Here is a 27524-nt window from a genome sequence, read left to right on the forward strand (position 1 = left end):
CCAGATAAATGGCACTGAGAGGTAGAAGCAGGCCCCCATACATAAGACGGGACAAAGTTCGTTAACATAACTTTAATAATAATGAAATATATTTCCAAGTTTGGGAATAGAGAAAACTGACCAAAAAAATCTGCCAAACCATGAAGATTTTCTTTCGCACACACCCCTCACACAGGCAAGCTATGACCTTTATTTACAGACTTTTGAAACTTGAAATGTTTCATCCACTGGTGCCGTCGGACCCATTCAGAAGAGATTTTCTTGTTAGCAACACAACTAAAGATGGATATTTTTAAAACTTGGGTAATGGAAGATCCTAGCACTCATCTTCTCCATCACAGAGCTTGGGTCTCTGCTCTGGCTGAAGTACCCATCTTTGAGACACTTACATTTAAATCATACTCCAGTAATGAAACCTGAAATTATTAGAGACCCCTCACCCACCCACCCCATTTCGTCAGTGCACTGATGAAGTTCTCAAGCATAATACATCCCCAGAAGACTAGATTAACCCAGCCCCTTATTTCTCCTCATCGGGCAGAGGAAGGGGAGAGAATACAATGAGGTCGTTGCACGAAGAGGCTGCTGCACATTTCTCAGCTTTGTTCCTGAGGGAAGTGAAGAAAAGGCTGGTATCTGGGTTTGGCTGCTGGGAACAAATAAAATAAGTTAAGACCCTAAAGCAAAAAAAAACCACTTAGTTCACTACACGGTCAAAATTCAGGCTCCTAGGGACCACAGCTGTCATTTGGAAGCAAACCAACGTGTCCAGTCCTCTGGGTGGCAGAGCGTTTCAGTGGGGCTATTTGCTGCCAGTTTTGAGGCAATGAGGAAGTAAGTGCTCATGGGGGGACATCCGGTGGCCAGAGGAAATCTTGCCCTCTTGCTGACTAGAAATACTTCCCAAGGTCGACTTTGCCTCTCACACACAGGTTCTATCCATCCTTTCTCTCAAAATAACCCCCACAAGAATTTCTAAGCATGCTAGAAACTCTCTCCTTGAAGCCCACAGCATGGCTCACCTGCAAGGTCGCACTAACCTATGCCTTGAGTTGGGCAGTCTTTGGCATGAGGGACCTTGCTTGTGAGATACTGCAATCAGAAATGCCTGCCTGCTGCTGCGCTGCTAATTTTGGGAGCCTGAGTTTCCCTGTTTCCTTTTTGAGGTGGGGTGGGGGAGCAAGGAGAGGAAAGCAAGTTTCTACACCTCACGGTCACAGCTTAAAATGGGTGCCTACTCAATCATTACTTAAGACATCGACCCAAAAGTTTCAGGTAAAGCTTCCAGTGAGCCCGCAGAAGATGAGCCACTGGTATCTCTCCCTCCCCCCACTTCACTAAGCGTATGTTTCCCAGTGCAACTTGGTCATCCAACCCACAACCCTCCTTGCATCCTAGACACTTCACCTGTGTTATATCTTGTTGAGAAAATTCTATATTGCTAGAAAACCCAAACTTTGGAAGCAGGATTTGTGATGAACCCCCCTTCCCCCACACACCTGCTTGATAAGCAGTGGCGATCCCAACAATAATTTGTTTCTTCCACCTGCAGTGACCTGGATGTCTCTTATTGTGGGTCATAATACACACAAACCTACCTAATCTCAGTAATGCCTAAGTTGTAGAGGGCATGGCTTGAACACTACTGAACACTTAAAAATGTTTCTTCGCTGGGTGCCACGCACCTCGGTTTGCAATTGCATGCACGAATGGCTTCTTTAACAGAAGTCAGTCAAAGTCTGCCACAAGGAAGATGACCAAGCTCCCCAAAACCAGCCCAACTGGTTGTGCAGCAAGCAGCCTAATGGAGATCAAGGATCCTCCCACATTATCAAAAACTTAAGTATATCTGAGATCCCATCTGACAAATATGTACTTCTCAGTTATGGTAGTGCTACAAAGTCTGGCTCTGCTATACTACACAAGACAGATGGGAGTCATTTGTTCCACGGGCAGGTTGATGCAATCTAGTTTCTGCTTCTGTCCCACCTAGACATGTAACATTTCCAGAAATTTTGAGGCCATGGGGGAAAAAAAAATCCCCTGGGGTTTTGAGAAAAATGGGAAATTTTGGAAAAACTGAAAAATAAGCGATACTTATATTTTTAGCACTCGTTACAGATCTAAAGTCACTTTGTTGCTTTAAAACAGCCTTCCCCCACTTCATGCCCTCCAGATATTTTGGTCTTCAGGTCCCATCAGCCTCAGGCAGCATGGCCAATGGTTAGGAATGCTGGGCACTGCAGTCTGAAAACATCCAGAGGGCATCAGGTTGGGGAGGGCTGCTTTAAATCTTAGAGAGAGAATTAAAAAATATTTTTCCCCATGACTTCATTATTTCCAGACATTTTACATCTCAAGTCTTTCTATAAAAATGTTCTTATTACATAGTTGTTAGAAATCATGCTGGGGGGAGTAAAGGCTAGATAACAATATATAAATACTTTGCCTTAAATTCTAAAAGAAAATATTTCATAAACTAAAGCTGTTCAATTTTTCAGAAAAAAACAAGAACAGTCCTCAGAACCCCCCCCCCCATTGTTCTGGTTTTTTCCAGGCCTTCACATCTCTACTCCCACCATCATCTGGACTGCTCTCAGGAGGATAAATCTTGCTTTGAACTAGGGGGTAGGAATTTGCTATTCTTGGTCTTCCCAAATTCCCTGCTCTGACTCCATTCCAAACAAGTTTTGGGGGACCTGGAGATCAAGCGTACCTGGAGATCAAGCATTCCATCGTCACAGGAGAGGTCACCAAGAAGGAGGTCTGGAAAATAAAGTCATATTTTTAGTGGGGCTTGTTAACTACAAACAACCCACAAAGAGAACCCGTAGTTTGTTGTTGGGTTCTGAACTGTGGGTTGTTTGTGGTTAACAAACCATGGTTTCTTAACACAGCTGGGATCATACAGCACAACAACCCATGATTCAACCCATACTCAGCTCGTGCTCTGGATTGCTGTACTGTGTGAACCCACCTTCTCTTTTGTTGCAGTGGAACAACACAACAGGCTCCCAGAATTCAAATCCCAATTTTTGCCTCGTGATCCCAGAATACAAGAACCTCAGCCAGAGGGGTTTTTCACACCACTCAAAGAACCATGTTCAAATCTACCAACTTTATTACCTTCTGGAGTGTGTAATTCTTCATTCTGACAGCAAATTCCTACAGACTGGGAATCTTTCTTGGGACTGTACAGAACACCCTGTTCACTGAGATCTGCAACAGCCTGTTTCTCCTCTTCTGCAATTTCTGGATCATTCTTTTTAACGCTGGGACTTTCCAGCCCCTGACAACTGACAGAAAGCAAGCAATTCATATCACTTGAGGGTGACCCCCTGTCACAGGTGGCTGACTGCACATCCTAGGGATTCAGAGAAGAAGAGAAATAGATTTTAAAAAGCATAAGGAGGAGAAATGGCCATTCTTTGTATTACAGAAAAATGTCAGCCAGCTTTGGAGGTTCATCTAAAGCAGGGATAGCCAAACTGGTCCTTGGAAAGAATTTCATCCAGACCAGTGATTGATCAACTGTTAAAAATGTGCAGTTAAAAAAGTTGCTCATAGTTTCACTTCCATTTCGTAGAATTATAGAGTTGGAAGGGATCTGAAAGGTCATCTAGTCAAACCCCAGGTGAATGCCGAAAATCCACTACTACAGCATCCTTGATGGGTGGCCATCCAGCGTCTGCTTGAAACCTCCAATGAAGGAGAGCCCTCCTCCTTTTGAGGAAATCTGTTTCACAGTCGAAGGGCTCGTACTGTCAGGTAGGGGCAGGATTGCAGCTTGAGATCAATAGGCATATAGTCAAGGAACACCTAACTTTGAATGAGTTCAAATCTCCAGGGCCAAATGAACTGCACCCTAGAGTAATAAAGGAAGAGGCAGAAGAGCTCTCAGAACCACTGTCCATTATCTTTGAGAAATCATGGAGGACGGGTGAAGTGCCAGATGACTGGAGGAGGGCTAATGTCCCTATCTTCAAAAAGGGCAAAAAGGAGGAACCTGGGAACTACAGACCAGTCAGTCTGACATCAATCCCTGGGAAAATTCTGGAGCAGATAATAAAGCAATCAGTCTGTAAGCACCTTGAAAACAATGCACTGATTACTTGAAGCCAACATGGATTTGTCAAGAACAAATCCTGCCAGACAAATCTGATCTCATGTTTTGATCAGGTCACCTCCCTTGTCCACAGCATTCCCATGGTCCACAACATATCCCTCAACTTCAGCAAAGCTTTTGACAAAGCGCCCCATGATATCCTGATGAGCAAACTAGCTCAAAGTGGGCTAGATGAAACAATGATCCGGTGGATCAACAGTTGGCTATAGAATCGGACTCAAAGAATGCTTTTTAATGGGACCTTCTCAAACTGGGGAGAGGTAACGAGTGGGGTACTGTGGGGGTCAGTCCTGGGCCCAGTGCTCTTCAACATTTGTATTAATGACTTGGAGGAGGTGGTGCAGGGAATGCTGATCAAATTTGCTGATGACACAAAATTGGGCGGGATAGCTAATACCCTGGAAGACAGAAACAAAATTCAGAGTGATCTTGATAGACTGGAGCGCTGGGCAGAAAACAACAGAATGACATTTAATAGGGATAAATGCCAAGTTCTGCACCTAGGAAAAAGAAACCAAATGCACAGTTACAAGATAGGTGATACGTGGCTCAACAACACTACAAGCAAGAAGGATCTTGGAATTGTTATAGATCACAAGCTGAATATGAGCCAACAATTTGATGTAGCAGCAAGAAAGGCAAATGCCATTTTGGGCTGCATTAATAGAAGCACAGCTTCCAAATCACGTGAAGTACTAGTTCCCCTCTACTCAGCACTGGTTAGGCCTCATCTGGAGTACTGTGTCCAGTTCTGGGCACCACCCTTTAAGAAGGATGCAGACAAACTGGAGAGGGTTCAGAGGAGGACAACGAAGATGATCAGGGGACTGGAAACAAAGCCCTATGAAGAGAGACTGAAAGAACTGGGCATGTTTAACCCTGAGAAGAGAAGACTGAGGGGAGATAGGATGGCGCTCGTCAAGTACTTGAAAGGTTGTCACAGAGAGGAAGGCCAGGATCTCTTCTCGATCATCCCAGAGTGCAGGACACGGAATCATGGGCGCAAGTGACAGGAAGCCAGATTCCGGCTGAACATCAGGAAAAATGTCCTGACTGTTAGAGCAATACGACAATGGAATCAATGACCTAGGGTAGGTGGTGGGCTCTCCCACACTGGAGGCATTCAAGATGAAGCTGGACAGCCACTTGTCAGGGATGCGTTGACTTGGATTCCTGCTTTGAACAGGAGTTGGACTCGATGGTCTTGTAGGCCCCTTCCAACCCTACGATTCTATGATTCTATGAAGTTCTTCCTACTGTTTAATGTAAATCCTTTTTTCTTGCAATTTGGACCCATTGGTTTGGGTCCTACCTTCCGGGAGCAGCAGAAAACAAATGTGCAAATATCTGATCTTAAGGACAGTTATGCATTCAAAGACAACACCACTTACAGTAGTTTCTTTTGCTAGCCCTTCTGTTGTGGCACGCAATTCCTCTGCAGCCTGAATGTCACTGGGGAAAAGGAAAGAGACATGTGCGATCTTGAAATCTTGTCACTATCCAAGTGTTCCAAACATTTATCTTGGGGAAGGTGTGTGCATGTGTGAAAGAGAGGAGAGAGAAGTAATTTACTAGAGCATCCCAACCCCTCCCTCTTAGTCAACACCCAAGATATTGGATGAACAATCTTAAGGGTGAAGTGTATAGTATGAATTTGTGCAGAGATGCAATTGACCATTTGGGGCGGCAGCAAGGGGGATGAATAACAATTTCTCCTAGGCAAGCCAGCCAGCAGCAATTACCCCAGCAACGTCTTTTCTAGGGCTGGAACAAGACAGCATGATACCCTGTTCAGCCCTTGAAGAGACTGAGATGACACTATGAAAGCTGGATGTGTGGCCAAGGGAAATCGGGTCAAGCATTACTGGTCGAAGGAATTGAGATAGGAGAGGAAGAAGATGAATTATTTAGCAGTGTCATCTGTAGGGCATCAGTAGGATTTGAATTAACAACTTCCAGGGATGGTTTACGTCTACACCACGACTTCTGATGCAGGAGACTGCAGGATGGAGGAATCGGGCATTTAGCAGGGGCACTGTGGCACAGGAAGAGCCTGGCACTGGTTCTGGCCCAACTGATGAAAATCTAAGCAGCATCAGTGATTGCGTCATGCTGCTGTTCTGATCCTCTGGCTCAGTGTGGATCCTAAGAATGGCTGTGCATCCACTCAGGGAGAACATACAACAAAATGCACCTGGAGGCATTTGCCTTGAGGGTCAAATTGAGCCTTCATGTGCACAGGCAGAACCCCTTGCATCCCAGATACTGAATACAAACAACAGAGGAAGGCCACCAGTTTCAGTTTGTGAACATCCACAAGATGTGCAGCTTGTTGCTGTGGGTAACAGCAGCTGGGCTGGACAGACCTTTGGTCTGATCCAGAAACTACTGTTCTTATGATGCTGCAGGTAGCTGGACAGGAGGATCTCCTCAACATCGCCTCTCATTTGTGCACCAGCCAAAGGGGCCCACGTTCAGTCCAGCTGCATACCTTTGTTCAGAAATGGAACCAAACAGGTCAGATGCAGCAGGGTCCAAGAATGCATTCAGATCGGGCAGAGGAGGGATGGCTTGGGACGCGGTTGGTGTGCCGAGTCGTACGATGCAGGTATCTGCACAACTCTGAAGCAGGGCCTTGTTGGCAGATCTTGGAGTTGTTCGCCTGGAAATCTGTCGGGAAGTCCTGCTGGCAGATTTAGGAGTCCAGCCTGGGGGGTGGGGAGATAAAGTATGGGATATTCTATTAATGTGTTATGTCAAAAGGAAACCTGAATTCTTGTCCTGGGCCCCCAAACACGTACAAGCTGCATAAATCTGGGCAGGTACCTATCTGGATGGCAGAAGGTTGACTCCAGTCTTCTCAAGAACTGTTCTGCATATTACTTACACAACTGAGATGAACTGAGTTCTGAACTGTACCACTTTTGGACTGCAAGTGAAGGGGGGGATGATATCATATTTCTGAAACATCAGAAAGTGGGCTAAATTAAACCATCCTCCCAGATATGCTAGTTTCCAACACACAGGACACATTTTATATTGGTATAAGCTGGATGGCTTTAACAGGGGATTAGACAAATTCATGGAGGAAAAGGCTATCAATGGCTTCTAGTCCCAATGGTAAAGGTAAAGGTGTCCCCAACCAGTCGTGTCTGACTCTAGGGTGTGGCGCTCATCTCCATTTCTAAGCCGAAGAGCCAGCGCTGTCCGAAGACGCTTCCGTGGTCATGTGGTCGGCATGACTGAACACCGAGGTGCACGGAACGCTGTTACCTTTCCCGCCAAAGCGGTACCTATTTATCTACTTGCAATTTCTTGCTTTCGAACTGCAGAAATTGTTTGGCAAAAGCTCTGTTTTGAAAGACTTCTGGAGTAGTTTCAAAAATGTTTTACATTGTATGGTGTGTGTGTGCGCGCACGCGCGCATGCATTATAGGGAACAGACTTTCCTCTGTAGCTCAGAATGTACAACAAAGAAAACGTAAAACAAAGACAGAAAGGAAAAGAGAAACTTGCAGTTTCCCTAGCAAGTATTTCTTCTCTATAGAGAGACCTAGTTCCCATTAAAAAGTCCTTGGTCAGTCCTTGTTCACTGGTTTCCAACTTTCCTAGGGCAAATGGTTTCCAACTTTCCTCTTCCCCAATTACTTAAAGGAATCAAGCATATTCATTGGAAGACCACAAGACCATCAAGACAGGCCCCATTACAAAGACTTGCACAAAGGGAACTACTCTCGACTGACCTGGGAAGGGTTTGGCTGGAGATTCGATTTGGAAAAACCCGCCGTCAAACATCACTTTTTCTGCTTCCATCGGTGTTTCTTGGCCCGCAGCCTCTTTCGCCAGCCCCTCCTGCTTCATCTTGTTCTTCACAGCTGCCTTTATAGCTGCAATGCGCTTTCGGGCTGCTGCCCTTTCAGCAGAGCCACCCCGCGCTTGGGTTGCCCTCTGAGGAGCAGTCTTTTTCTGGAAGTCAAAAGACAAGACAGTATTGCTCTCCTCAGAGCTGCGTGGCACAGGGAACTTGACCTCTGCGGCAATACAGGTGGCGTCTGGACAATTTATTTAGCTACCTGGTTTATAACACAGACATCCAAAGCTCAAAATCTTGTTCAGGGTGAGCTGACGGGGGGAGTGGCTGCGAACAAGAGCTGGGAAGGCACCAGTTCAAATCTCACCTCAGCCATTCCCACAGCGAGGATCACACTGGGCAGCTTTGCAGGGTTGACCAGGATTACGTGAAGAGCTCCAAATACTAAGGAAGCGCTAAATGGCTTCAAAGCAAATGGATGTCGGATACACCCTGCCTTCTGGACATGTGGTGGAGAAAGGGGCTCAAATCAAATATGATCCTATTTTCCAGAACAGGTCCATCTCATCGGGAAAGATGGTTCGTCAGTAGAAGAGGATTTTCGCTCTACCTACCTTGGCAGGAGGATGAAGCTCTGAAACAGGCAAATGGTCTAGGAGACCATTAGCAAAATCTTGCTAAGGTTTTCAAACAATCTCAAACTGAACACGTTTCGCATTCAAATGCCCTCCCTGCTCTCCAGAATGACAACTAGTGTGGCAGAATATAGTGGGAGGAGTAAGAGGGAGAAGCGCAAGAGTGGAAAAATGTATCTTTTTAAAATACAAGCACACCACAATTCCAAGGTTTGGAGGTGCCTGCCACAGTAATTTTAAAGCTAGCTAAATGCAGTTTCTGGGCCGTATCCAACTGAGTCATTCCAATAGAACAAATGATCTTCCACTAGTGGAAACTAGGCTCTGAATTATGCGCAAGAGAAGAATCCAACTAAAGTTACATTTGTGCAACCCACTGTGTAATCGGTTGCGCATAACTCTTGTGCAATATGTTGCGCAACTGTAATGGGCAACCACTTGCGCAACAGGAAGATTCAGTGGAGCTCCACTAGCGCCATTTGAGTTTGCAGAGCATCACCATCAGATACTGCCTTCTGTAGACCATTATGGGATGATGAGCCCTCTAGTGGTCCACTGCTCCGACTGGGCAAGGACTAGAAATTGTGCAACACTGGCTTTGCCCACTGATGCAGCCCCATACAACTCAAGACACACGTCAAGGGCTCTGTAATGCTCTGCTCCCTAGTGCAGAGAACAGTTGCTCTGGTGGAGGCCTTCCTATAAGGTGCCTTAGGTTTCCCATCTCTTGGCTCGCACATGTGAGGAGGCAGCAAAGATGCAGAAGGGGAGAACTGCACAGAAGTTGCAGTCCACACAAGCAAACAGGGGGTTAAAGACCCTTGGCCTCTGCCTTTGCTTGGGGAAAATGGGGAATAATATAACAGAGCAAGAGTGTGGGTGTGTATGTGTGCGCGCACATGTGTGTGCGTGCGTGCAACTATGCGCCATGCGAGATGACCAGTCACAGAAACCTCTCATACCTTGGCAGGTCTCTTCGACTGGACATCATCTGTCATTTGCCATCCATTCATCTGAAGCTTCCTCAAGTTCTCAAACTTTTTATTTACATCTTCTACCTATTGGGAAAAAAGAACAGCTGCAGGTCTAGGCTAAGGCAAGCTCAACAATCTTAACTTGGTTGCATTCTTTGTAACAAAAAGCTTCAAAACGCACAGTAAGCTTGCTTGGTAAATACAGGCCAGAACCTACACAAGAGCAAGAATTCATAAAGTTCAGCTTTCCAAAGGTCTATTCGTTACGGTGCAAGTAGAAAATATAACTCATCCTCCCACATTAATATGGGTGGCTGATAATAGTGTATTCCTCACACAATTACCCAGAAAAGATTACTTTCTTTAGAAATCACTAAATCTGGAAAATATGTGCTGAAGTCTGCCATCAAGGGCAGCCCCATACAAAGCACATTCGTCTAGATCACAAAGGCATTGAAGTTACTTATAGTCCAAGTCCTATGCACAATTACTCAGAAGTACATCTCACCATATTATAAACAAGTTTGTGTTATATTCTGCAGTTCAGCACAAGTGGAGAATTCAGTACTGGATGCCAAATTTAGCACATTTGCACAAATTTAGCACAATCCCAGGTTTCATTTTAAAGAAAGTAAATTTCTAGCCCATATGCTAGCCAATTTAGGCTTGAGTTTTGAGGGCAGAGACTGGCAAAATCTCAGAAGCCAGAAAGGTACACATGCAGAAACTGGAAAGCATCGTTTGCAGGGGACAGAGCTTGTTGCCTTGCTCACCTTTTCCAAAACTGGCATATTTCCCCTATTTGGGACAATTCTGCTAATTTACAATTTTAATCAGGCTGCAGAAGCTGAGTTACCTTGGCACACAACCAGGATTTTGGAGGTGGGGAAAGTTGCACAGGCACAGACTTGGCTATAAACAACAGGCTGAAAGAAAGGGAAGAACCACCTGAATGCTAGAGAGAAACATCATACTCAAAAATCTTACTTGGAAGTTCACCATATCCCAGAATCCATCCAGATCTCCACAGGTCGTCTTCTTTTCCCCACGCCTGAACTCACAGTTATCCACCAGCCCTTCAAACTGTTTGAATCTCTCTGCTATCAGCAGTCTGGTTTGCCCAACAGTGGTGCGGACAAGATCTTTTGCTGAAGAAATTAATATTTTGTTACATACATAAAGTTAAGGGAAGTACAGCCCTTAAAACCCAATGTATGTTGCTTAGAAGCATCACAGCCACAAGGTTAATACAGTCAAGCAAACTGTTCCACCCTGGACAGCCATCTCACAACTACTCCTTGCATTTCTTCTCTTACCGTCCTCTGGGATATCCATTTCAGCTGTTCCATCCCATTCGAGACAATGCGATGCCAACCTCTCTGCTTCAGATTGAAGGATGTTCCTTTAAAATTAAAAGCACACCCAGACACAGTTACACAAGCATCATTTGATACTTGTAGCCAAAAGTAGGGTGCTAGCCTGAGCTTTAGACAAACTTAACTATTTTCCAGGACTGGGAATTGGATCAATTATACTTGTATTCCTCTATGGAACTTTGGGCAACATACATAGGTTTTCCCCGTTTTATCCTCCCAGTAGGTTCACTGAGAAATTGCGCCTGGTCCAAAGTCACCAAGTGAGCTCTGACAGAGTGGGGATTTGAAACCCATTCTCCCTAGTTCAAGCCCAACACGATGCTACACTGGCTCGCTTTCAATAGGATTTCACTAGCAAACAATGTGTTGGTTAAGGAGAGCCATATTCTAAAATCTACTTACGTTATGTACAGCCTCACCTCTGCTGCTTCTCTTCCCCACCCAGGTCCTCCTTCTCACCAAGGATGGGCAGAACCTGCCAACCTGTCCCATAATTGATCCCTTTAAGGTTAGCTACCATTTCTATTTGCAATTCATTTGGGCTCCAACGTGAAGTCCTAATTATGAATAGCTCCTGGCCCGCTGATTTTACCAATGTACCAGTGCTTAAAGGAACTACATGGGAAATGTAGATTCTAGGAGCAGATTCTAGCCTGAATGGCAGTGAATGGGCCTTTATGCCAACCCATTTACTCTATTCACACTCATTTGAGAGGAAAATCCGATGGTAGGATGGCCCAATCCCCACCATTCTGGTCACAAACGGCTTAGGGTGGGCCACTGGAGAGGCCTACACTCAGCAGATCCAGGCCTGCTTGGGCATTTATAGGCCCCAGTGCACACCAGTGACACCAGGCCTACAACTTCCATTAGTCCTAACCTGCATAGCCTATGGTGAAGGGTGATTGGAGCTGTGGCCCTCCAGATGCTTTGGCCTACAAGTTGCCTACCACTGACCTAGAGGCCCACAAGCAGGCCTAGATCCATTTCAGAGTCCTACGGGCTCCAGAAAGTCAAAGTATGGGCTGAAACATTGTCAAAAAACCAAGTAAAAATGGATTTTGACACCATTCCTATTTCTCATCTCCCACCAGTCCACTTCTCTTTCCCATAATACAACCAATTATCCGAGACCTCCTTCTTGGCTTTCATCATTCAAATTTACTTACAATCGTGCTGTGAGGTTTTTACTAGGGTCAGCTTTTTATTCTGCAATTTTAGTGGTGCTGTAAATCTCTTTACAACAGAGAGGGCCAGTTCGCACGACTGAGCAGCCACGGTGCGCTGTGGCACATGCGGGCGGCCATTCTGAATATCCAATGCCTGGCTAAGCTTGCTGTGTCGTGCAAACTGGGGACCATGGGTTATGCAAGGGTGAAACAACCCTCGCATAACCCAGCTGTTGGGTTATGTGAGGGTTGTTTAACTCTTACATAACCCATGATCCCCAGGTTTGCACAACACAAGCCACAGCCAAGCACTGAATATTCAGATCACACAGAGCACGCGCCACAACCCTCGGCTGGCTGTTTTCATTGTGCAAACCAGGTCACGGTGTTCCTTTAAGAAAGCAGCGCAATCGTTTAGACAACCCATCTGCCCTTTCGTATGAACCTGAAATAGGGCACATCGTGCTGTGGCTCCCCTGTCGTGTCTGACGTTGCAATTGCTGGCAGGTCTACACACAGCAGGCTGATTTCCCTTTCAGCGGGAACAGCATCGCTCATCTCATTAGGCACACGTTCTGGAAAGACAGAATATTATACAGGGAGAACTGCAGAACTCTGGACAGCACAAGAAGAATTTAAATTGCAATTGGCTCTCCACCAGTTAGAGTTCTGGTTCAATAACCACCTGCCTTTTAACTGATTACCAGTTAGGTTTAAATGTTGTTGTTGTTCAGTCGTTCAGTCGTGTCCGACTCTTCGTGACCCCATGGACCATAGCACGCCAGGCCTTCCTGTCCTGAGCTCTCTCCCGGAGCGTGCTCAAGTTCATATTCATTGCATCCGTGATGCTATCTAGCCATCTCATCCTCTGCCGTCCCCTTCTCCTTTTGCCTTCAGTCTTTCCCAGCATCAGGGTCTTTTCCAGGGAGTTTTCTCTTCGCATTAGGTGGCCAAAATATTGGAGCTTCAGCTTCATTATCTGTCCTTCCAATGAGCACTCAGGGTTGATTTCCTTTAGGATGGACTGATTTGACCTCCTTGCAGTCCAGGGGCCTCGTAAGAGTCTTCTCCAGCACCACAGTTCGAAAGCATCAATTCTTCGGCACTCAGCCTTCCTTATAGTCCAGCTCTCACAGCCATACATTACTACTGGGAAAACCATAGCTTTGATTAGACGGACCTTTGTGGGCAAGGTGATGTCTCTGCTTCTTACTATGCTGTCTAGGTTGGCCATAGCTTTCCTCCCAAGGAGCAAGCGTCTTTTAATTTCATGGCTACAGTCACCGTCTGCGGTGATCTTGGAGCCCAAGAAAGTAAAATCTGTCACTGCTTCCATTTCTTCCCCTTCTATATACCAGGAAGTGATGGGGCCAGATGCCATGATCTTAGTTTTTTTAATGTTGAGTTTCAAACCAGCTTTTGCACTCTCCTCTTTCACCCTCAACAAGAGGCTCTTTAGATCCTCTTCGCTTTCTGCCATTAGGGTGGTATCATCTGCATATCAGAGGTTGTTGATAATTCTCCCTGCAATCTTAATTCCGACCTCTGATTCATCCAACCCGGCATTTCTCATGATGTACTCTGCATATAAGTTAAATAAGCAGGGTGACAATACGCAGCCTTGTCGTACTCCTTTCCCAATTTTGAACCAATCGGTTGTTCCATGTCTGGTTCTTAATGTTGCTTCTTGACCTTCGTACAGGTTTCTCAGGAGACAGGTAAGGTGGTCTGGTACTCCCATCACTTTAAGAATTTGCCACAGTTTGTTGTGATCCACACAATCAAAGGCTTTAGCGTAGTCAATGAAGCAGAAATAGACGTTTTTCTGGAATTCTCTTGCTTTCTCCATGATCCAACGAATGTTGGCGATTTGATCTCTAGTTCCTCTGCCTCTTCAAAAACCAGCTTGTACTTCCGGTAGTTCTCGGTTCGCATACTGCTGAAGCCTAGCTTGTAGGATTTTGAGCATCACCTTGCTGGCATGTGAAATGAGTGCAATTGTGCGGTAGTTTGAACACTCTTTGGCATTGCCCTTCTTTGGAATTGGAATGTAAACTGACCTTTTCCAGTCTTGTGGCCACTGTTGAGTGTTCCAGATTTGTTGGCATATTGAATGCAGCACTTCAACAGCATCATCTTTTAGGATTTTAAATAGCTCGGCTGGAATACTGTCATCTCCGCTAGCTTTGTTGTTACTAATGCTTCCTAAGGCCCACTTGACTTCACTCTCTAGGATGTCCGGCTCAAGTTCAGTGACCGCACTATCATGGCTATCATGGCTATCAGGGACATTCAGATCTTTCCTGTATAGTTCTTCTGTGTATTCTTGCCACCTCTTCTTAATCTCATCTGCTTCTGTTAGGTCCATGCCTTTGCTGTCCTTTATCATGCCCGTCTTTGCACAAAACGTTCCCTTGAGATTTCCAATTTTCTTGAAGAGATCTCTAGTCTTTCCCATTCTGTTGTTTTCCTCGATTTCTTTGCATTGTTCATTTAAGAAGGCCTTCTTGTCTCTCCTTGCTATTCTCTGGAACTCTGCATTCAGTTGGGTATATCTTCCCCTTTCTCCCTTGCTTTTCGCTTCCCTTCTTTCGTGAGCTACTTGTAAAGCCTCATCAGACAGCCACTTTGCTTTCTTGCATTTCTTTTTCTTTGGGATGGATTTCGTTGCTGCCTCCTGAACAATGTTACGGACCTCCGTCCAAAGTTCCTCAGGCACTCTGTCTATCAGGTCTAATCCCTGAAATCTATTCCTCACCTCCACTGTATATTCATCAGGGATATGATTTAGGTCATACCTGAACGGTTTAGTGGTTTTCCCGACGTTCTTCAATTTAAGCCGAAATTTTGCGCATACTTCCAAAACCTCAATAATGTTTTTTGGGGGGAGGGTGGGCGGGGGGATATTGAACTTGCAATAACTAAGAGCTACCATTAGTTGCTAGAAAGAAAGGCCACACTTAATATTTCCTCTCATCTCTTCCTACAGTAATGTGTGAGGGTAAAGATGGCTTCCAACCAGATTGTAATGCTGCCCATTCTCAGCCCTGCTGATCAATCAACTAAAGCTTTAGTTCATTAAAGTGCACAGCCCTAAGAACAACGATCCTTCGCAACAATCTACTCCCAGGGAGTTGACAGCATATGATGGGGCTTCTTAGTTCTTTAGCCTGTCCTGGTAGTTTTATTGTTAATTGTTTTTAACTCCTTTTTAAACTGTCTTGCATTCTTGAATGTTAAATGTTTTGTATTATATTGTTATCATTTTGTGAACCCCACAGAGAGCTTGGCTATTGGGAAGTACAGAAAGGTAATAAATGAATGAATGAAATGGATTTTTATAGTGCTGCTTTAGAACATTTACATTATTTCAGGTAGATGTCATCTCAGTAAGCTGTAGAACAAACCTGCAAGGCAGATCAGCATTGCAGACAAAGGGCCGGGACTGAGAGAATGGTGCCTTGCCTAAAGCTAGTTATGTTCACAATGGGAGAGAGATCTGAATTCAGGCGTTTGGGCAAATGGCGTAGTCGCTTAGCAGCTATGATACAAAAGCTCTCTTCTCTCTGATTACCTGTCTTAACTTCCAGGAATTCCAGTGCAGACCGACATCCTTGAAGGTCCTCATTTGTCACTTTTGGGTTAGGGGAGAGCCACTGTTTTAGACCACAACCTTGTGGCACTGTTTGTTTTGGGCCTTCTTCAGGGACTTCGCTAGGAAGAAGAACAACAATCTATGACACATGCACTGGAACGGACACAACATTGCAGCATTTTGGCAGTTCAAGTTTCACCAACGTGGTTCTCAGCACGGAGACAGAGTCATGAAGAAGGTATGGGGGGGTGAGAAAGAGATGGTACAGGGCAGGGGGAGAGTGTGGCTTCCTGATCTCTGCCATCCCTTTTTGATCATCTCTTGACTAGGTCAAGTAGTAAAATTCCGAGCAAGTCAGAACAAAGGGCGGAGCCGTACCCTCAAAGTTGTGCTGACTGAATGTGAACGGATCCAACACGAGCTCATTTCTAGGGAGGGGTGGATGTTTCTCAGTCCAGTGGCTACTCAGGTCCATGGGCTAACCATAGCTCTGGATCACATCCACATTTGGGGAGCCTTAGAAGCTTTCTTTGAGCTGGGGATAAGTTTGAGAACCTCCAAGACTGTGTGACCTAAAGCATAGGCCCCAAATTGTACTTGTGTGCGTGTGTTATATGTGTTTTGTGAGTTCAAACATTTGGAAGTGTTTAGCCTGGATTCTAAGACCAATTGGCTGCTGTCCCTTAGAAGAGGGAACAGAAATAGCCTCAAACAGAAGTAATTCAGCTGCCACAGTTACTCCAACATGAACAGCAGACAGATTTCCACATCACAATTGCTATGATTTCCATCAAATTCAGGTTTGCAAATATTCAGATAACCCAGGAAAACTGGACATTGAATCTCAGACCCCACAATATTGGCTTGACATTTCAACTCAAGACTTCCTAGATCTCATGATTCCACTAAGTGATCAAAACTGCCACCGCTGTACATAGCCAGTCGCAATGCTCCAGTAGTCATACATGCTCTTCCAGAGGTGAGGCATGCTAAGAAGAGGCTGATTGTAACAGGGGTAGAGAAGGACCAGAGAAAGCTGGGAAGATAACCATACGAGGAAATAGAAAAGAACAAAGTTCTGCAGCCTGCAGGAATGGCATTCGACCTCAGGCAATAGCATCTCAAAAATGCAGACAATTTGAGTGAATTAGTAAGCTTCGTTACATTTGTAAGACTGGTACGAATCTAAAACATCTTACAGCAAAGTCTAAGTTGCAGGGCCCTTACCTGGTGGTCTGTGCGGGATTCCAGAAGAGATTGGGTGACAAGAACACATCTGCCCTGGAAGGGCTCATTGGTTTAACCTTGTAGGTGGTCAAGCCCTCCAGGGGTTTAAACACAAAGTTCTGAGGGGCAAATGAGCGCATTCTCTTTGACGGTGCAGAAGCCAGGATAGGAGATGCTGGCGGGTTTTCCTTCTCAAGGAAGGCCACATTCTGCTCAGTGTCAGTAGCAGATTGAGGTTTTGCCTCGTCTTTCACTGGATCCACCGGAGTATTCTCTTTCATGCCATGCAGTGCCTGTTAACAGAACACAGAAATTTGTGTTTAAAGTTATATACTGCTTTTCCAGCCAGTAAGGAGCAGGCAACATGCCACTATCATGCAATGCTAGGAAATGTTTGAGCAGCCCCTGAGAACATGATGCATTCTATGGCTACCCACTTAAAACACCACCACCGGAGGATGTTTCCATCGCCATCATTATCAGCCTAGAAATATAGATGCAGCAGAGAGCTGAAATAGTTAACTGCTAACAATGTTGAGCCAGGAAATCTCCACACTCTCGGTGGCTTTAGGTGGGCCACGTTCTTGGCCTTCCCTCTTGCCAGTATGTGGACAGCACTAGTCTAGCACACAGGGTTGTTGTTAAAAGACCTACCATCCCAATGAACGTGAAGGTGCAAAGCGAAAAGCATTTTAAGAAGTGAAAATAAAAAGCTTACTGTTGCATCTTCATTTTTGACCCCTCTCAGCTGCTTTCCTTTATGTGCTACCCTTTTCTGCGGCAGATTACCTAAAACAGGACACACCTATCAGTATTTGAGGAGTCACCCACCACAAATAGGCTAACTGCCCCACTAACACAAAAGCAAAAGAGGATAAGTCAGTGGGTGTTGTTTTTTTCCAAAAGACACCATCTAGATATTTATACAAGTAAAGAGGGGTGGAATTACAATAATAATTTCATGCTGAGTTATACCCATGCGGACTGCTGCCCAAACAGAGCTTTTTACTACTTCACTCACCTGCAATGATAGCTGGTCGTGATACTTGTGGTATTTTGGTCTTGGCAGTGGCTGTTGCTCTTGTAGTTCTTCCATGTGTGGTTTTCGAGACTGCAGGTTGCACCTCTGAAAGTGGAGGTAAAAAGTGTGCGCTCTTCAAGACGTTTCACATTCTGGCGATCAGGCATTAACAGCACAATGAGCTAGATGACCGGGAGCTATCTGGCATTTCTTCTTGGGATGAGGGGTAGATGCTGGGGCCACAAAGGTGTGGAATTCAAGGGGAAGAGGAAATTGTCGGGGGGGGGGGAGCAAGAGACTGTGTGCAGAATGCAGTTTTGCACATGGACTGAGAGGGAGAGAGACTGAACTCAGTACTGAGCATCCGGAGAGAAAGAGAGACTGGAAGTGTTGTGCCCTCTCCCACACACACTCCTCAGCCCAACTAACCAGATGCGACGTTTTCCCAGGAAGAAAAGAAGAAAAACTCACCAATGCCGCTCAGAAGCAGACAACACAGACTCCCTCCCCCAAAATCCACTCCAGGTTTCTCTAGCAGCCTAATTAGCCACTGCACTGCAATGGGACATCTGGCTCCTGGGCAGTTTTACTCACCAAGCTCAAAGAGTCTCTTGCCCCTGGAGTGCTGGTGTGCAGTTTTGTCAGAGGTGATGTGTGGCATCATGGCACAGAGACCTGGTAACTGGACAGGCACTGTCGGCAGGAGCCACGAGATTTATGTATGTGGATGTTGAGAGTCGCATTCATGTTATTAACAAATGCAACCAATTCCAAATACAGCCACAATGCTTTGCCTGCTCTGCTGCCCAACAGGAGATTCAAGCTTGGATCTACAGTGTGCCAGGCACAGTTCTTTAACCACTAGATTACCCAGCTAGCTCCTTCTGAAACACAGAATAGCAACAAACAAGGGCACCCGAAGGCTATCCTTTCCTCAGAGGAATAAAAAGTAGACTGGTTTGGAATGTGTGCAAGAAACATTACTAGAACTGATCAGAAGGCGAGAACCCCTGCCTCCCAAAATTAAACTGAAAATTACAAGGCTGAGGGCTGACAAATACCAGGAGCAGACAAGCAATCCGGAGGCATACATAGCAAGCCTGGAGGCCTCCCTCAGTGACACGCGGCCCAGTGGGGCTTGGCTCTCTCTTGATTTCCACTCAAACTTCTACTGTTGTTCCTTTTCTCCGCTTCGGATCCGTCTCCTCCTGGGTTTGCTAGTTCTTAGTATGGCAGGAAGTTGGAACAGTTGGAATGAGGGGATGGCAAGTTCTTATGGAACCTCTGGCAGATTTAGTATTCTACTCTTACTCCTTCAAAAAGCTTGAGACATTCAGATTCAAAGCCATGAAAGCTTACACGAGTTGCTATAGGCTTAGGTTATGGGATGCTGATGTGCCCATGTCCCAGCATGTTTGTGAAGCTCTACATGAAATTAGGGATACTGTTGCAATCCACTCTGACCCCTCAAAACAGAGCAAGAAGCAGTCTCTATACACAAAGCATCCAAGGATTAACCAGTCAAGATGGGTAGAAAGATTCTGATCAACCCTATATTGGTTGATACGGTGGGCAACTCATACCTTTGCTCTCTTTTTTGAGAGGTTTGTCTACACAGGCCTGATTCTGTTTATGATGACCTGTTTGCAGGCGGCTGACCTTGCCGGCAGAGCTGGGCACCATCTGCAAAGAGAAATGATACAAAATTTTCATCACACATCCCTCTTCTGAAAAAACACATGCATTTTACCATCTATTAGCTTCAAGAGTCCGTAGCCCTTCCTTTTATAGCCAACAGATAACAACCAGCAAGGCAATCATTCCCATACAGTACAAACCTTATTGTGTGCCATTTGGTTTTAATTTTTGTGAACCGCCCGGAGAGCTTCGGCTATTGGGCGGTACAGAAATGAAATAAATAAATAAATTCCTATGCATGCCTACTCAGAAGGAAGTGCCAGGGCGTTCACTGAGACTTACTATCAGGTAAGTGTATATAGGATTGCAGCCATAGTTATAAGAGCCTTAAGTCTATCCTTTATTTACCTTAAGTCTATCCTTACAGAAGGAGAGATATTAAATAAGCTCCCTGCTTAATCACCTGGGAGCAAACCTTATGCACCGCAGGTGACAAGAACAACTATTTACATGCTTCCCTTAAGTCATTACCATCGAACAGCAAGCATTAAAGACAGCTGCCAATACAACAAAATCAGGTAATCCAAAACACAATCCTTAGTTCTCCATGAAAGAGCTAGTCTTTGTACTTTTCTGCTCAAGAGTTCCACTCTAAAAGATTTTTATAAGTGTTAAATTCAAAATGATTCTTTTGAAATCAACATACAAGGCCAAAGATCCAGAGAACTGTGCAACTAAATCCATGTGCTAGGAAAGCAGCAGGGGTGTGCATGTTTCATTGTCCACTAGAAAGGAAGAATTCAGCAATGGGGACCGTGAGAGCTGCTTCTGATTCTTGAATTTATCCCCTCTAATGACAAATACTTTAAGTGCACTTGGCCACTTTAGGGAATCAAGGGACAAGAAGAATAGGTCTTGGATGGAGTCTTTTCCAAACCCCCAGGAAAGAAACCATTGGCTGGATTTTAACTCTTGGATTAACAATACAAATTGGGTAATATGGAATTTTATTACTGTAATTCCTGCTGGTGTGGATCAGAGAGAACTGTAAAAAAAACAGTTCTCAACTAACATAGAACTTCACATACATATAATTTCAGGTACTGACCACACTCAACAGAAGCACAGTAGGTATTTCGGGAGCTGCTAACACACAACACACCAAAAACCAGACACACAAAACAAAACTAAACCTTACAGGCACAAATGAAAAGACTACCCATCCGTGGTTTACAGGTTACATGCCGCAGCTCTGGTACCTCATTTCTGTATTTAACACTCAAACGATATGAACAAGAATAAACATACAGAACAAACCACTGAAAGGTGTGGTTTAGCTGGTGGTCCAACTGGTTCTTGCAACTGGTTCTTGGTCTTTGATCTCGTCATCCGCATTAGAGATGGTGCTTCCTAGGAGTAGACCAAAGACCAAGTGAGCAAATTTCCCTTCCCATATGTTATATATTAGAGTTTTATCAATAAACATATTCCCCCCCCCACCCCCATATGCTCCCCATTTGGAATAGTCTGTACCTCCTAACCAATTAGGGATTGTCATACAGATTTTTGTTTTGTGGTTATATTTGTGATTGCTTTATTGTATTATTATATTTTATTGTATGTTGCATTGCTGAAAAGCTGCTTATAAAGTATTTTTTAAACTGTTTGAGTTCTTTGTTTTTTTAAAGAGTGAGCAGATCTTATGCCAGCAGTGAACTAATACCAAATTAGTTCACACCAGCTGAATCTTCCACACAGCTGTACGGAACCAAAAGCTCAGCCCTACCTCAATTTTTGAGGTTTGTTGTTTATTCCATCCTCTCTCCATGGCACTTAAGGCAGCATAAATCCCCCCTCTTTGTTTAATCCTCACCACAATCCCTTTAGCTGGCTAAGTGCACAATCCTATGCAAATTTAGACAAAAAAAGTACCATAACACCCAGCATTCCCCAGCCAGCCCTCAGGCTGAAAAGGTCTGGGCGAATGGCCTGGCATCATGCAACAAGCTTCATGACCAAATGGTGATTCGAGCCTGGCTCTCCAGCTCCAACAGTTTAACCATTATATCACACTGGCACACTGACTTTACAGGCCAATGCTACTGACTGTTGTACAAGGCATAGCTCAGCTAGATTAGGTGCAAGACTCATTACGTCACCATAACATCAAGGGTTGTGGTGTTGCACCAGTGCAGGAAAATATCCAAGGTTTTGCATTTGTGCAGTTACCCAACATGGCACAAGTTCACCAGTGACGCTATTCATAAGACAGAAGCCACCAAGTGCAGACAGTGTATTGCCAAACCTATTCCTGATGTATCAAACATGCAAGTCCTTCCTTGGGAGGAGAGAACCAGGCAACAAAAGTAACCTTCTAATCTTTGTTCTCTTCCTGACCACATCCCAGGAGAGAGGCAAATTTTCTGGATGTGGAGAAGTGGCTCCCTCTAAGCTTGGTAAGGTAGCAGCTTCTCCATGGCAAGCACACCCGGGCAGAATGCCTCGCTCACATTTGTTCTTGCTGAATACACTTATTTACTTTGAAACAATCTGAATGAAGCCAAGACACATTAGAACGTTATCTGCTTATCCTGTTTTTCCCCCTGACAAAGAACATGAACGTTTGAAGTCAGAACCTATTTACTTCTCCTACCCTACTTCAGGAGGCCATTTTGTTTCAAACAACCTACCCAAACAAACCACTAGTTTAAAGCCCTTTTCTTTAACAGAAGTACACAAGTGAACCATCTGAGCCAGTCCAGACATAACAGCTGTCAAACCATGGCCTGGCCAATGTGAATGGGCCTTGTGCTAATGTGCTCCTTCCCTCACTATGGCATCCCAAGTCCCTCTCTCCCTTTCTGGTCCACACGTGCCATAGCTGGCCTCCAAACCAGAATGGAAGACCCACTTTAAACCACGGTTTCCAATTCCGGCTAGGACAAAAACAAGAGGAAGGAGTTGGAGTGCACAAGTGGCCTTGCACAAGCTCCCTGCTCCAAGACAACATTAGCTATTACGTATGAACTGGGCCCAAGTGAATGACAAGGAAAAAGAACATAGAATACAGGAAATCAATGGCTACTAGTCCTGATGGCTATATGCTGCCTCCAGGATCAGAGGTAGTATGCCTAAGTGCACCAGTTGCTGGGGAACTTTTTTGTCCTAGCCGGAATTGGGTGACCAGCCAGATGGGCGATTAATAAATTTAATAACAAATAAACAAACAAACAAACAAACAAACAAACTTGGCTGAGAGGGTTCTGTTGCACTCCTTCTTGTGCATTTCCCGTCAATAGGTGGTTGGCCACTGTGTGAACAGAGGGCTGGACTAGATGGACCCTTGGTCTGATCCAGCATGACTCTTCTTATGTTCAGAGTAGTTACACATAAGTACAATGCCTTCAGTTTTCGTTACCTTCTCCTTTGGCTTGCTCAGTACTGGGATCTGCGATGCTTTTGGAAGGAAGCCAGGGTCCTCTGGTTTGAATCGCCCACATTTAAATATAGGTTTCTCCCTCTGCTCTTTTAACTTGCGAAGTTCTTTTTCAGCTTTGTAACGCTGTAGCATTTCCATGCGTTCCTGTCCACGAGCCTTAGTTGCAGTACTTGAGATTTGGCCTATGTGTAAAAAAAAAAAAAAAAAGGAAAAAAAAAGTTTCATAGAATAGTATAGTAGGGTTGGAAGGGGCCTACAAGGCAATCGAGTTTAAATCCCCCCACTCCAACTCACCCAGAATGAACAGCCCAATCCTTTCCAACCATGTGCAAATGACATGAAGCTGAGAAGAGTAACACCGGGAAGAGAGAATCAAGATTCAGAACAATCTTGACAGGGTGGAACACTGGGTTGAAACCAAGATGAAGTTCAACAGAGATAAATGTAAAGTTCCGCATTTAGCTAATACAATAATAAAAAGGCTAATACAATCTTCACAGAACCAGCGTTCAAATGACTAGAAGTAATAGTTCCACTCTATTCTGTGCTGGTCAGACCACACCTGGAGTATTGTTCTGGGTGCCACATTATGAGGAGGACATTGATATCAAGGACATTAAGAAGGAGCATCTCCAGAGGATAGCAACCAATCAGAAGGGTCTGAAACCAAGCTCTATGAGGACCAGTTGAAAGAGCTGGGTACGTTTAGCCTGGAGAAAAGACGGTTAAGAACAGACATGACAGCCATCTGCAAATATCTGAAGGGCTGTCATGGACAAGATAGAGCACTCGTTGCTCCAGACAGCAGGACTAGAAAATGGGTAGAAATTGCAAGGAAGTAGATTTCAGCTAAATATCAGGAGAAATTTCCCAACGATAAGAGCTAAGCAGAACAGAACACCTCGGGAGGTGGTAGGCTCTCCTTCACTGGACGGCCATCTCTCAGGTTTGCTGTACTTGCAATCTGCACTGAGCAGGGGTTGAACTAGTTGACCTCCAAGGTCCCTTCCAACTCTAAAATTCTATGGCTTGCACCTAAGTTAACTCCCATTCATTTCAATGTTTCTACTCTAAGTAGGATTAACCCTATTCTTATGTTCACTCAAAAACATCCTCTGGATTTCAATATGACTTACTCCCAAATGCAGAGTAAACTGAAAAGATCCAAGTCTTTTTTTTAAAAAAGGTAACTCAGTAATTTATTCAATTTAGGGAGGAAGGACTACAGTGGCAAAGACTAAAAACAAGAACTTCGTTAAACACTAGTCACATGTCTTTACTTACTTGGCTTTCCCTTGTCCTTTGATGAGTATCCTTCACCTGTCTCTTCTAATTGAGAAAGTTCCTTGTCTCTTGATGACAGTGTATTGACATCAATCAGTCCAAACTGCCTGCCCTTATTAAATTCATTGTGCCTGCTCTCCTTCTGGAAAATGGACTTTCGGCGGACAAGTTTTGTCTTGAGGGTTGCGGTACTCAGATCCTTTTTGTACCGAGTAGCAAAGTTTGTAGCCATTTTATTTATTCTAGATATAAAGTGAGAAGATAAAATTTTACATTATAGATTTTTTCTCCCTCCCAGTATAGTTCCACCGCTAAGCTACTTGCCACAGTGCAGACTTGCAGAAAATATTGCAAGAAAACAGTAAATAAAAATGTGCAACATATTAAGAAAGAGTAACGTAAGGACCAGAACATCTTTAGCCAATTAACCCTATTAAAAATGTGTGTGCAAAGGAGGAAGGATGAGGGGAAGGGGGCCCCCATGAAAGACCCGATCAGTTCCTCACCCACCCCACTTTTTTTTTTTTTAAAGAAAAAATTTTCTTGGATTTCTTTCCACAAAAATAAAGGAGGAAGATTTCACAGTGAAGAACTCTTATGGATTTAACAGATGTACAATGTAAGCTTTGGCAACTAGAACCCACTGTATCAGATGCGGCTGCTCACACCTAACAACAACCTATGAGTTAAAAAATGCTGGGTTATTGGGGACATGCTAGTGCGCTGCCTGCAATGTGCCTGCCTCTTCCACTTTAGCATGCAACCCACGATTGGCTCCTTTTTGTAGGTTGTACAGTGTGACATGCAGACCCAGACTGCTAGGTTGTTTAGAAGCTAAACAACCCAGCAGTTAACCCATGGTCTGTTGTTGGGTTAATAAAGGTTGGTCTGGGTTTACACATCACGTTCCACAACCTACAATAGAGCTGATCACAGGTTGTACGCTAAAGCAGAAGAGGTGGGAGCGCTGAGGGTAGCTCACTTCTGACAACCCATCGGTTTTTAAACCAACGGGTTGTCATTATGTGCGAATTGGGTCATACTCTGCCACAATAAATCTTTTGGTGCTCTTTGTTGTTTTTGTTACAATGACTAGCAATGGTTGCCCCTCTGGAATTTGTTCATTTCAACAATCATAAATAAAACTGAAACATTATCACCAATGACTTAAAATGCTATGTATAGCAGGTAAACGAAAAGCAGAGCACTCCGTGGCCCTGGGTGATGACTCTAAAAAGGCCAAGGCACAACTTAATTTGAATATTTAGAGCCTCTTTTCTTTCAGACAATTTTGCCACGAACACAGAATGTATCTTTCGAGCCCTGCTGGATCAGACTAAACGAGTTCAGCATCCTGACTCCCACAGTGCCTAACCAGCCTTCGGGAAGCCTACCAGCAGGGAGGGCAATATAGCCCTCTCGCACTGTTGCTCCCCAGCAACTGGTTTCCGGTGGTATATGAAGGTTCTATATAGCCATCATGGGGCAGAGCCTTCTTAACTCTCACTGACCCTGGCGTGCGTGCAGCTGGACACCTGCTGGTGGACTGGCCGCCACACCCATTGCCCCGTTGTTCTGCTGCAGGCAGTGGGAGGGGCATTTCCTATTCCTATTTCTCTCCCAGCAATGGGAGGGAATTAACTGAATCACCTCCAAGGCTGGTACAGCACTGTGCCACTCCTGCAGGTGTGTTGGGGAAACAATGGGGCTGGGCATATCCACCTGTGCCCCAGACACACCACAGTTCTGCCAACTCCACCACCAGAACATTGCCGGTTGAACATCTACCTCAGTGGTGGTAGCATGCCGCCCTGCCAACAGAGTAGCCCTTACGCTGCTTCCTGATGCTGTCCTGTAGGTGAGGCCTGGATTGCTTCCCAATACATTTCTTAGGTAGATAAATACATGAGAGAGGGCCTTTTCCACAGTGGCCCCACACTTCTGGAATGGGTTGCCATCAAGGGTCCGTCAAGCCCCAACATTGCAGGCTGTTAGAAAGGCCCTGAAAACCTACTTGTTTATTCTGCCCTTCCTCCAATTATATGTGCATTTTTGCTGATGCTGTTATGTTTTTAGATTGTTTTAATGAAATTGTATTGGTCTATTTTACTGTTGTAAGCTGCCCTGGGAAAGCTCCTGTCCTGAAAGGCAGCCTGGAAATATTTTTAATAAATGAGCCACACTGCAACCTGGTTTACCACCCCCACCCTGATATGCTAAACCACAACACCCACCTGGTGAGCATGCTAGCTGGGAGTGATGGGAGTCGTAGTGCAACGCATCTGGAGGGGCAACAGGTTGCGGAAGCCTGGCATAAGTGTTTACAGACTCTAGTCAGCTCAAAGCCGTGTCTAGGCATCCACAAACGCTTATGCTACAATAAATCAGCTCCACCTTACTGGTGGCACTGGAGGAGCCGTTATTGTGTTTTTACAGGCAGACCAGACAAGGCAGCTCCCCTTCTGGAAGCTGTCCCCCACACCAAAAGCTTTCCAGGTTTTTCTCGCTCACCCCATTTGTAATTCCTTTCTATGTATTACCGAGTTTCCTCCCCCATCCCATGTTTTTTGTGCTCCCTAGCCCAGCCTTCCCCAACCCAGTGCCCTCCAGATGTTTTGGACCACAACTCCCAGAACTCCCGGCCATTGGCTGTACTGGCAGGGGCTGATGGGAGTTGAAGTCCAAAGCATCTGGAGGGCTCCTGGATGGGGAAGGCCTAACTCGGCCTAACTTGCCGATGAGTTTATTTATTTATTTATTTATTGCATTTATACCCCGCCTTTCTCCCTCTCGCAAGGAACTCAAGGCGGCTTACATTATCCTCCTCCTCACCGTTGTATCCTGGAGTTCTGGAGGATTCAAAAGCTTGCACCGTTCGGTGGAACTTGGACTGGTCCTAATGAAGGCATCGCCCAACTGTGGATGCCTTTTTCCCCTCATGGACCATCATGGCTGCCTTCGTTTCCACCCTTTTTTGAACTTCTGATTATTAATAAATAATAAAATAAATTGTTATGATTGCCTTTGTTAAAAATAACCAGGGAGCCCAGGGAAGGCCACAGATATGGGCTGAAATGTATGGATTTCTATATTTCACAATATAAAAACTCAGAAGCCGTGGCCGCCGCCCCCCCCCCCACTCGCTCCCGCCCAATTTTCTGCCGCCCCCCCGATATACACTCACCTCCGTGCCTCACACCCACGCGCAAGCGCAGTCCTCCCCGCGACT

The 27524-nt window shown here is 45.0% G+C and overlaps 1 protein-coding gene and 1 non-coding gene across 6 annotated transcripts; both read right to left on the reverse strand.

The window, feature by feature from the left end:
• Positions 1-57: 57 nt before the first annotated feature.
• Positions 58-27524, reverse strand: DLGAP5 (DLG associated protein 5). Of its 5 annotated transcripts, XM_084835151.1 has the most exons (20): positions 27480-27524; positions 24296-24537; positions 22991-23193; positions 20890-20982; positions 19518-19617; positions 18529-18627; positions 17935-18039; positions 17632-17702; positions 16914-17206; positions 15666-15805; positions 12537-12666; positions 10863-10948; positions 10534-10694; positions 9535-9630; positions 7870-8092; positions 6618-6834; positions 5518-5578; positions 3127-3364; positions 2717-2766; positions 58-649 (listed from the first exon to the last, which is right to left on the reverse strand). In XM_084835151.1, the coding sequence occupies exons 2-20, from the start codon at positions 24525-24527 to the stop codon at positions 521-523; spliced, it is 2727 nt and encodes a 908-aa protein (XP_084691277.1). In that variant the 5' UTR covers positions 24528-24537; positions 27480-27524; the 3' UTR covers positions 58-520. The 5 variants fall into 5 exon arrangements, with proteins under 5 accessions (XP_084691277.1, XP_084691315.1, XP_084691306.1 ...); XM_084835189.1 differs by lacking the exon at positions 18529-18627 and having other exon boundaries at positions 58-646; XM_084835180.1 differs by lacking the exon at positions 18529-18627.
• LOC146356884 (small Cajal body-specific RNA 14) lies at positions 18584-18718 on the reverse strand. The gene has a single exon (XR_014787070.1).

This window comes from Heloderma suspectum, chromosome 1 (genome assembly GCF_057233095.1).
Source record: "Heloderma suspectum isolate Gila_16-S chromosome 1, 16-S_ref, whole genome shotgun sequence".
In the NCBI taxonomy this organism is placed as follows: Eukaryota; Metazoa; Chordata; class Lepidosauria; order Squamata; family Helodermatidae; genus Heloderma; species Heloderma suspectum.